This window comes from Propithecus coquereli, unplaced genomic scaffold, assembly GCF_000956105.1.
Source record: "Propithecus coquereli isolate 6110/MARCELLA unplaced genomic scaffold, Pcoq_1.0 Scaffold164, whole genome shotgun sequence".
Lineage (NCBI taxonomy): Eukaryota > Metazoa > Chordata > Mammalia > Primates > Indriidae > Propithecus > Propithecus coquereli.
In genome coordinates this window covers 4,216,151-4,226,913 of record NW_012140969.1, presented here as the reverse complement: position 1 = coordinate 4,226,913, position 10,763 = coordinate 4,216,151, and the positions used below count along the sequence as shown (strand labels likewise).

General features: G+C 61.0%; 1 protein-coding gene across 1 annotated transcript; it reads right to left on the bottom strand.

Moving 5' to 3' along the window:
- Positions 1-945: 945 nt before the first annotated feature.
- Positions 946-3,343, bottom strand: NANOS3 (nanos homolog 3 (Drosophila)). The gene is made up of 2 exons (XM_012641388.1): positions 2,785-3,343; positions 946-1,013 (listed from the first exon to the last, which is right to left on the bottom strand). Exons 1-2 carry the CDS (start codon positions 3,236-3,238, stop codon positions 946-948), a joined length of 522 nt encoding a protein of 173 aa, XP_012496842.1. The 5' UTR covers positions 3,239-3,343.
- Between the last annotated feature and the right edge of the window lie 7,420 nt (positions 3,344-10,763).

The window sequence follows — 10,763 nt, the reverse complement described above, 5'->3', positions numbered from 1 at the left end:
AGGTCTGGAGGTGGAGGAAGCAGGCGGGGGAGGGGGGATTCCCCCGAGGGCAGCCCCCCGCACCCCCAGAACAGGGTCCCATCGCTCTCGAGCTCCTGCCCAAGCTCATCTAGACTACTGCTGCCCCTGCCCAATCCAATCCCTCAGGACATGGTCCCCCCCTGCCCCCATGTGTCCCCTCCTTGTCCTGGACTGCTTGGCACTTGGCTCCTAGGCACTGGGGCATCCAGTGACATAAACACTCACCGGGGGCTCCTCAGTGAGGAAGCTGGGGGAAGGCTCGGTCTAATCGATCCTCAATTTCCCCCCTAAATCAAGCCCCCACCCCCAGTGCAGGGCTGGGGGGTGGGTGGAGGGAGTTTGCCAGTCTTGTGTGTCAACACGCAGGGGGTGGCTGTGATGTCTGCAGAAAGGGCATCACGATGCTGACCTGGCCCCAAGTGGTGTGTTCAGAGGGGCCGCGCTGGGTGGCCTCTTGGAACCCCACAACTGCCCTGTGGCACCCACTCCTGTTTCTTGGCACGAGGCAGCTCCCCTACACCCAGGGGTGAACTGAAATTCAAACAACCGTAGGGGTGGGGGAAGGAGGTCCAGGTATAGCACCGTCCTTGTCCCAAGACCAGGCCTTTTCGGACGTTAGTTGATCCAGTCATAAGCATTTATTGAGCGCTGACTGGGTGCCCGGCACTGGTGGAGATGACAGCTGTGAGCAGCATAGACTGTCGCTGGGCTCTCAGCTTGGCAGGGAGGGCGGGGTGACCGAGAACCGACTCCTTACAGGGGTGGGGAGGGGATGGAGGGTGTTCCCTGGCAGCCCCAAACAGCCGCCATCCCCCCAGCACACACAAGGAAAGGTCTAGGGGCGGGTCCTCATAGGGTAGATCTTCCCGGAAATCCAGCCTCCACCACCGCGCCTGGGTCCACGTCCCCGGGGAAGGCGGCCTCCTAGGTGGAAGTGGAGGGGCAGCAGGAAGAGGACGATGGTCCGGACTTGCCGGCACCTTTGGAACCTGGATGTTAAAGCAGAGGGGGAGGGGGAGAAGCACTTAATCACGGGCACCGATCGGTCCTCCCGGAGAACTCTGGGCTCAGCCCAAACGGCTGCCGGGGCTCTGGCGCCACCCAGGGGCTGCTCCTAAGATAGCAACCGGGGACATTCCTGGCCTGGGTGGGACCCAGAGCCCAAGACAAAGCACAGGAATTCCGACTCCGGTGACCGTGCTGCCTCCTGGTGGCCGCCGGGCTCTGGGGTTCCGGGATCTGTTACGCCCAGAACAAGTTAATCCGGGCGGCCGGGCGCCGGCAGCCTTTCTGTGCCAATACCGTGGTGAGGGCGCCCCCGCCCCACCCTCCACTCCCGGAGACAAGTTTTCCTGTTCCCTAGGACTTAAGGGGGTAAAAGAAAAAAAAAAGGAGACCATCATCGGCTTCTAGCGCCTGGCAGTGGGCCCTAATCAAACCTCCCAGGGAATACTGTCTTCTTCTAGAGTCCCTGTCACGCCTGACAAGTGTTCACTGCCGGCTGTGCCACTGGGAGGCGGTGCCCAAACGTGCCGAGTCAGACCTGCTGCCTCTGCTGGCTGACTTCCTCGAAGGCCACTAAAGTTGCTAGAACGGGTTTCTCTTTTAAAACCCCACAGGAACTGAGGTCTTTTGCATCTATGATAGTAAACCCTGCGATTTCAGTCCCGGGCTGCTCAAAGCTTCCGTTCGCGGAGCAGGTTAGAAATGCAGATGCCTGGGCCCCACCCACACCTGGGGGTGGGAACTTGCATTTGAAGAACAAGACGTGCAGTCTAAGGAGGGCCTAGGCTCTGTCCTAAGCTTCAGCTCCAGCTGGCCTCCTGAGCTGACCCCCCACAGAGCAAATTCAAAACAGGGTGCACCTGTCCAACCTACTGTTCCTGTCTCTCCTCACTGCCTTGGACACCTCTGCCTGGAGGGCCACCGCAGCTTCCAATGCCCTGAAACCCAGTCAGCCATGGTCTAGCTCACTGTCGCACGCAGACCTGGTCTCGCCCCCCTGGCTCCCTAATGCCCAAGTCCAAACTTTAAGTGACCCTCCCCAAGGACCACAAGGACCCTAGCTGTCCCCTGAAATCTGACACCTCCCCTCCACCGTACAAGTACACACTCCCTCACCCCAGCCACTCCAAACTCCACTAAGCTCCTGAACAAGCCCCAATGCCTAAGCCACACTTCCCAGCCCTCCAAAGAACTGAATTAGGCTACCCGAAGTCACTTCTTGCAGGACACCCTCACCTGAGTCAGGCGCTTCCTCTAAACCCCCTCACTAAGCACTCCGCACCCTGTGTTTTAACTGCCCCCCTGCCCCCTCGGTCCACCTTGTGCACTGCCGGGCATGCAAACTGTTTGGCAAATGAGTGAACACATGGTGAATCCAAGGTTCAGAGAGGCTGAGTAACTTCTCTCAGGCCACACAGCTCTTAACTGCCAAGCAGAACTGGAACACCTGCTGTACCTGCCCGAGGGTCTCCCTGCCAGACCACTCCATACCTGGGAAAGGACGGCATTTTCCCCATGGGCCCAGAGAAGGAAAGCAACTTGCCCAAGATCACACAGCAAACCCTGGTCCCAGCTCCCCACCCTGGCAACACTTCTAGAATGCTGTTCTAAGCTCTCTACGCAGATGATCTCCCCCAAACCCTCAGAGATGGGTGCTGGTAAGGCCTGGGACAAGTCCCCTCCACAGCAGATTCCCACCACCTGTGCAGCCACCTGTTCCTCCTCCTCCTCCTCCTCCTCCTCCTCCTCCTCCTCCTCCTCCTCCTCCTCCTCCTCGGCGGTAGCCGGTGTCCTGCGTCTTCGCCTTGTCAGGCCGGACCAGCCTCTTGCCGGCCGAGTTTCGGGTGGTGTAGCTGTAGACGGAGGTGTAGCCCTGGCCGGTGAGCGGGCAGAAGCGCCGGGTATGGGCATGCTCACGCGTGGCACCGCACTGGGGGCACACGTAGTCGCGCAAGATGGGACACAGCACCCTGCCTGCCTCATCCTTCAGCACGTGGGACTGGTAGATGGCCCGGGACTCGCCGTTGTGTTTGCAGAAGGAACACAGGCGTTCAGGGGCTGACGATGACTCTGGGCTGGGCTCCTGACCCTCCGGGCTCGTCGTTGGCTCTGGCTGGGGGTCCAGCCTGGTCTCCGGTTCCTCTTCCCCACGCAGAGCCCCAACCAGGCGTGCCAAACCGAAGTAATCAGTCCACAGGTCGAAGGTCCCCATAGCTGGGCCACAGGTGCCAGGCACAGGGGCAGAGAGAGAAGAAACCCTGCGTGGCCCAAGCTCCCTCCTCTGCCCCTGCCCCACTGCCCCTCCCTTCCCCTTTCTGGAGCCGGGGAGTCTGGGCTGTCTATTCCCTCCTTTTACCTCCAAGGGGGTGTGAAGGGGGAGGAGCGGGCTGTGGGAGGTTCCTTATTGCCACAGGGGGGCTTGGTGCCCCGTTAATGCACCTGCCAAGGGGATTCATAGTCTCCGGGTGGGCCGGGGGACAGCAGGACAGAGGCTGCACCAGGCAACCGGAGATGTAGTGCCACAAATCCCAACACCGGCAGAGCACAGGGGGCTATCCTGCCTCCCTCTCCGGCCCCACTGGGTGATGGGGGTGGGTAGATGCCTTGGGAACACCTCCCCCAAAGACTAGCACTGAAGTGACCAGTAACTTAGTAACTTCTTTCTTCCTGCTTTGGGCTGGGGAGGGGCCAGGTGCCCCTGGGCTCTTTGTGGGGGCGGTATGCTGATGCTCCAACTGTCTCTGGAAGGAAGGTAGCCCCTGGCTCAAGGGCCAGAGTGACAAGGACCACCCTCCCCAGCTCTGGCCTCCCTGGGGAGTTTTCACATCCATTGTCTCAGTGGAACTCCCATTTAATGGATGAGCAAATTGACGTCTGAAGTTACCGGTCCTTGAGGTTATGTATAAAGATAAGCTCAAAATCTGCCTCCTCCTCCCAGTTACCGGAGCCCCCTGAGGCTGGGTGCTGGGGAGGACCCCTGGCCCAGGGTGGGGAGGTGGGGAGACAAAACACTCTGGAGGAGGGGGTAGGGGAGAGCAGAAGCCAGGTGGGGCTAGTGGGACCCTCAGCACTTGCAGCTCTTTGGTTCCCCCCAACCCCCCTCAAATGAGACCTCAGCTCGCTCTCAAAAGGGTGGGTGTGCCTAAAGAGTCACCCAGCTGACTCCCAGCTGGAAGGATCTAGTAGCGCCCAGATGCGTGGAGAGCAAGGGTCTGGACACACCGAGCTAGGAGGGTACAGAGGTGGGCCCAGGACTTGGACACAGAGAAGACAGGACTGTGGTGCCTGCACACCCCAGTCATCTACCCACCCAGACTCCCATCCATTTAAGAAACCTTCCCTGAGCTCTCTGGGGAGCAGAATTCACCGCCCCCTTTCTGAAAGGGTTTCCCGTCGCCGGCCCCAAGCCTCTGATTTCCCCACCCCCACCTCCAGGATTTATGCCCCCAATCCGATCCGTGTCCATCCAGATCCCAGACACCACCCTCTCCCCAAGGGGCCCAGAGTGTCTGGCATCAGGGCAAGGAACAGGCTGAGTGATTCTGGGGGGCGGGTTGGTCCTCACTCCTCTCCCATCCCCCTTAGGCCATGTCTGGCCCAGCCACAGTGACATTCATCCCCCGGTGGGTCTGGCCTCTGTCCTCACAACCCACCGACAACAATGAATGTTGATTGTGACCTTCGCTGTGGCCTAAGGGAGAGGAGGTGCTCGGGCTGGATCAGGGGGCTCCCCTGGCCCACCCCCAGTTCTGGAAGGTTGGGGGAATCACAGCTGGATGGACGAGAGGACGGCAGTTCCAGGCCTCGGGGTCCACTCAACGGTCGATGGTTTGCCTGAGCTGCCCAAACTCACCGACAGGTTGAATGTTCCCCCAAACCCTTGGCGGATCTCGGGGACCTGGAGTTGGGGGCGGGGTAGCGGGAGGGAACCAGATAGGATGAAGGGGTAGCAGAGAAGGGAGTTAAGGGTCCCACTGACTTTCATTAAGTCAGCAAACATTTATTAGGTGGTGCCAACTGTCTACTCCTCGATCTGTGAAAAACACAAGGCAAATATATTAATAAACAGTAAATATTTATGTAGCCTTTGCTGCACAGATGTAGCAGTGCCCTCGAAGTTTACTTAAGTAATCCCCAAGACACCCCTGGGGGTGCATATTACCCCCATTCGTCAACTGGGGAGACTGAGGCCAAAGGGCACTGCTATAGGGAGAGGTGGAGGAGGAGGCGGGATTCCAAGAAGTGGCCCCGGGAAGTCTGGCCACCGGGGGGCATTGATGCAACATAGAGATAAACAAGTCATTTTAATACAATGTAATAGCTTCCCTGAGCCTCGCTGTGTTCCCGGCACATTGTTTATGAATCGAAACAACTCCGCAGGGGTTGTCAGCTATCTCCACTTTGCAAGTGCGGGGATCCTACCGGACGGGGGAAGGCCACTGCCTGCGGGGTCTCAGCACCTGAACGCGGAGCTTCTGGAGTCAGCGCGCAAGCGCACAATCACGCATAGTTCGGCGCCCCCCTCTCTGACGGTTCCTCCCTCCTCTCGGGCGTCCCCAGGCCCAGGCCTGCAGCAACGCCCCCCAGCTGCTCAAGCAGTGACCAAGAAAAGGAAAGCACGTCCCCTACGCCACCTGGGTCTGGGGACCCCGAGGGCCGCCTGGGAAGAAGGAGCCTTCAAATTTTCTGGCCCCTACCATTTCACTGAGGGGAATATTGGGCCCCAAAGAAACTTCGTGGCATAATCCCGAGGCGGATCAAGGACACCTAAGTGAGCTTGGGGGAACCCCACTACGGCCCTCGGCGGCGGAGGCGGACGACCCCGCGCATCGCCCTGGCTCCGCCCCCGAGGGCCCCACCAGAGCCTGCGCCCAGAGACCCGCCCCCTGGAAGCCACCAGCACAGATTCCTGCCCTAGACGCGCCCCTTCGAGCCCAGTCACTTTCCAGCTGTCCCTAGGACACTCTCTCGAAAGCCCTCCCATATCTACTCCCGCGGACCCCGCTCCCAAACTCGACCCCCATAAAACCCGTTCCCTGAGCGGGTGCTCTAAGAGCCCAGCTCCCCTATGGCCCGCCCCTGGGCTCCGTCCCCAGAGCCCACCCCTTCTGGCGCCCCAGGTGGCCGCTTTGGGAGCGCCCCAGGCCACAGAGCCCCGCCCCCGAGGTCCTGCCCCTAAAGTCTGCTCTCTCAGAGCCCCGCGCACTGCGTCCCTAAGGGGTCCCCAAGGCTGCCTCCATGGAGCCCAGTCCACCTAAGGTCCACCCCGACCGGGCCCTCCCCCTAACCGAACTATCTAGGCCCCCCTTGGAGCCAGATCCCAGCAGGATTCGCCCTCCTGCCCTCCCGAAATACATGAACCCCCCCCCCCCGACTTTATGGCGCCCTCCCCCACCCCCAGCCTGCCCTCTCGCCCAGGGCGGGGGTCTCCGTCACGCAGTCACGTTCCACCCCCTAGTCTGGAGCTCGAGGTGGGGCGCCCTTCCCCACCCCGGCCAGCAGCTTCCCATTCAGATGTGGGGGTATCGGGGCTGCTTCTCCTTTCTCCCCCAAGTATTCAGGTCCTTCCCAGGGAGAACAGGGTTGTGGCTCTAATGCCCAGAAGGGAGGAGGGTGAGTTGGGCAGCACAGAGGTTATTTTTACGACGACGACGATGGGAACAGTTTACAGACATCGCCTTGTTACTGGGATGTCCATTTTATCAATGGGAAAGTTGAGGCTCTGAGTTCAGTGGTTCCTCGAGAGCTTTGTTGCTGTTAACGAGGCTGTCAGGGGCATCAGGCATGAGACATTCTGGCCACACTGGCAGGGGTGGGGGGTGTCCCCAGATGCCTCTTCTGTGTGTCCTCTCTGCTCTCTCCGAGGGCTTTGGCCTTGACCTGCCAAGGAGGGAGCGCCCTGTAAGGGGTATCCCCAAGACAGAGGAAGGCACCTTTTGGGGAGCCGGGTTCTCATCTGGGCAGGGAGGAAGGCAGGGCTGGGGCAAGAGGGCGGGGCTGGAGCCAAGGGGAGGGGACCCGGGGTCTGACTGTCTCCCTTTGTCTGCTTGTGGTCCGCACAGGCTTCCCGCCCTCTGTGTCTGTCTGGGTCCGCCTGTCTCTTTGTCAGCCCTGGTCGCCTGTCTGGGTCTCACTGTGCCCCTCACGGCGCCTGTGTTGGTTCTGGGTCTCCTGCCCCGCGTGTGCGCCTGTCTCGAACTGTCTGGATCTGCCTGTTTGTGTGTCCGGCACTTTACACTGGATCTCCCTTCTGTGACTGGTGACTGTCCCCTCAGCCCGGCTGGGCCAGGGCTGGCCCTTGACTGGGCGGGCAGCTCTGAGGGTGTTGGAGCCCTTCCCCTCCTGTCTGTCTGCAGCTCACTGCTTGGACCTGGGGCCGGCAGGCCAGGGGCTGACTGTTGCTGGGGCCTTTTGGGGGGCTCATGGGGCCTCTGGTCAGTGGCTCCTCTGACTCTGAAGTCCCTCAGGGTGGGAGGTGAGGGCTGTCTTCTCCCCCTCCCAACCCTGAGCCCTGGTGCAGGAGGGAGTGTCTTTCAGCAGACCTCTTCATCTTTAGTCCCTAGGACCCCCTAATCCCACGCCACCACACCCGACAGCAGCTGGGAGGGTCTGTCCGGGCAGGGGGGTGTGGGTGACAGGGGTAGGAGGGCAGCCCTCCAGAAGCCACGCTGACCCACGGCCCTGCCCCCACCCCCACTCTGAGAGCCAGGAAGGTAGGGCAGCTGGCCCAGGTCTGGGGGTCAGGGTCGGAGGTGAGAGGTCCCACCGGAGCCAGATGGTAAACTGCGGACGGAGGCCACTCCGCCGTCAAGTTGAAGAACAAGGGGTAGGAGGTTTCCAGGTCAGACTCTCCATGCTCCCAAGGGGCGTCTGGTGGCCTGTGTGCCCGTGTGTGTGTGTCCCTGTGCCTGTTTCTGTATGTACATCCATGCATGTGTTCCTATATGTGCACCCCTTGGCGTCCCTGTGTGTGTGTGTCTCTCTGTACATACTGATATGTGTGTATGTCCCCAATGTGTCCCAGCGTGCATATGTCCCTGTGCGTATGCCCTTGTGTGTGCACATGGGCCTGGGGTGAGGGGGACACGGGGTGGGGGCGAGGCAGTGTTATTGCATGTCAGGACCTGACAAAGAGCCCGTTATGGGGGTGTGCAGCGACAGCGAGAGCCCTGCGGGGGTCTCCGTGGGGTCACGTCCACGGCCCAGGCTGTCTAGACTGGCGGGCAGGGGGTCCTCCTTCCACTGACACCTGCGTGGGCTCTCAGGTTCCCACCCCGCCCTCCGCAGGCGTCTCCCCAGCTTCCGTCCCAGCTGCTGGAGTCTTTCATGCCCAGGTCCTCAGACAAGGGGCTCTTCTGTCCCACCCAACCCGTGGGCGGTGGGTGGGCCGGGAGCCGGAACTTCCTTGCCAGGCCCACAGGATGTGGGGCCAGGATGTGGGGCCAGGGCTGGGGGAGGCGAGAAGGCTTCTCCTGGGTTGGGGGCTACGGAGGGGCCGAGTTTTTGGGAAATTCAGACACTTCTGAGGCTTACGGTGCAGGGCCACCGGGGCCCGGGTCACAGTGGGCTCTGTCTGCAAGAATCTTGCAGCTTCTTCTTATGGGTCTGTTCGTGGGGGGTTCCCGTCCAAGTCACTCTGCTGGGCTGTCGGGGGGTTCTGTGGGTGTCTGTAAGTCCAGCTGGGTGTGTGCTATGGTGGGTGGCTGTCTCTCTACCCGTTTTGGGGGGGTGTGTGTCAGAGTTCCCGTGGGCTTCTGTTTACATGTGGATGTCAGCGCTACTATGGGCGTGCGTCCGGCTAATAGTGTGTAACTGCAGGGCGACGTGTGAGCCAGTGTACGTGGGTGTCTGGTGAGTGTTGGTGTCACTGTGGGTGACTACAGTCTGTATCATCTGATTATGGTGTTTGTCCCCAACCCCCTACTAAAATGCCGGGTCTGGGAGGGCAGGGATTTTGCTCTTGTTCTCCGATAAATCCCCAGTGCTACAACAGTGCCTGGTCCGTAACAGATGCGGAATAAACAAGTATTGGGTCTGAGGACACCCAGGTGACTGGAGATGGCTGTGTGTCTTGTGTCGTTTCCCTTTGGGTCTGCATGTGCCAGTGTGTCCGTGTTACCGCGTCTGTGTGTCAGTATTATCGTAGGTGTGCAGGAGTCTGGGGGCATAAGCAAGTCTTAGGGTAGCTGACTATGGGTATCTGAACATTCGGTGTTCCTGTCCGTTTATGGGTGACAGTGTCGTTGTAGGTGTGGGGTCCATATTACTACGGGCAACTGTGTGTCAACATGTGTGGCTGTTTTGGGGCGTCTGTATGTCAAGATTACTGTGGCCTGATGTCAGATGTCAGTGTCTTCTGCAGGCCTTGGACCATCTGTCTGGGTCACTATGTGTGACTGTGCGTGTGAGTGTGTCCTTGCTTGGGAGGGCACATGGATGTCTCTGTGTGTGTGACCCAGTTATTGTGGTTAATGGCGTCTGAGTGTGCTGTGTTTGGGCCTTTACAGATCTGTGGCTGTCACTTTTACTGGGGGTGACAGTCTGTGGGTAAGCATCCATGTGTCTGTGTGTTGGTGTTACGTGCAGGGCTGTGTCTGTGTTGTGGCCACTGTGGGTGGTGGCTGCACTCTTCGGTGTGGCACTGTTTCAGTGGGCATCGGCTGAGGCCGTGTGGGTATGTGTGCGCACGTGGCAATGTTATTGTGAGTGACTGTGTGTGCGTGTGTGTCAGCGTTACTTTGGGTGATGTATTAACGGGAAGGAGGTCTGTCTGTGTACAGCGTGTGACTTTTGGGGTCTTTATCAGGGACTTCGGAATCTCTAATTCTGGCTCTGTGAATGTGTGTCTGAGCAGTCTGGAGGGATGGGGGTGGGTCGGAAAGGAAATGGGGGAGGACAACCCCCCCCCCGAGGTGTGGGGCGGTGGGGGGGAACTTCTCAGCCCCTATCAGCCAATGAGGTGTCTTCTCCAGCCCCCCAACCCCCAGCAGGCCCTCGAGGGCGAGGTCCCCGTGAAAGGTGCCCTGTAGCTTTAAAAGGGTTCCCAGGCAGTGGGATTCGGGGCCATTTTTCCTTTTTATGGCCAGTTCTGGAGGGCGGGTTCCTGTTAGCAAACCTTGGCCCCAGTAAATACCCCGCAGCCACCGCCGGTAATGACAGGCCAGCAGGCGGCCCGCGGAGGGCGCCAGGGCTCCCGCAGGCGGCGCCGCTGCAGCAGCCCACCCCCTACCCCCTACCCCGGCCCGGCCGCAGCCAGGCCCAGAGGGGCCCCGCCGGATCGGTCTCTGCAGGGCCAGCGCAGGCCCGAGCGCCCGTGAACTTGGCCGGAGGCGCCTTCACGGACCCGCGCGCCGAGCCGGAGCCTCTCCCAGCGCTAGAGTGCCGAGGGCCCCATCCGCTCTGCGCCCCCCAAGAACAAAGCTCGCCGCCGCCCTGGCCCGTGGCCTCCCCGCGGTCAGGTGTCGGGGCGGCCGGGACACTGCTGCCCCCACGCTCCGCATCGTGCGTCCCCGCCCTCCCGTGGCGGCCCCGGCTCGGGAACTTGGGGGCCTGTCCCCTTTGGAGGGTCTGATCCTCCCGGCGCCCCTTCTCCGGGAAGGCGAGACGCGGCGGTGCCGCCGGGGCCTCCCCGCCCCCCTTCCCCAGCCGCAGCAACAATGGAGGGCCGGGCCGCAGAGGCCGGGGCGCCCGCCCCCGGGCCGCGAGCAGGTGCGCGAGGGGGCTGCAGCCGCGTCGCG

What these genes read in the sequence shown, in the direction of transcription:
- NANOS3 (XM_012641388.1), bottom strand. Translation starts at nt 3,238, where the DNA reads ATGGGGACCTTCGACCTGTGGACTGATTACTTCGGTTTGGCACGCCTG. An exon ending in CCGAGGAGGAGGAGGAGGAG is followed by an intron (nt 1,014 to 2,784) that starts GAGGAGGAGGAG and finishes TGCTTTAACATC; the next exon opens with CAGGTTCCAAAGGTGCCGGC.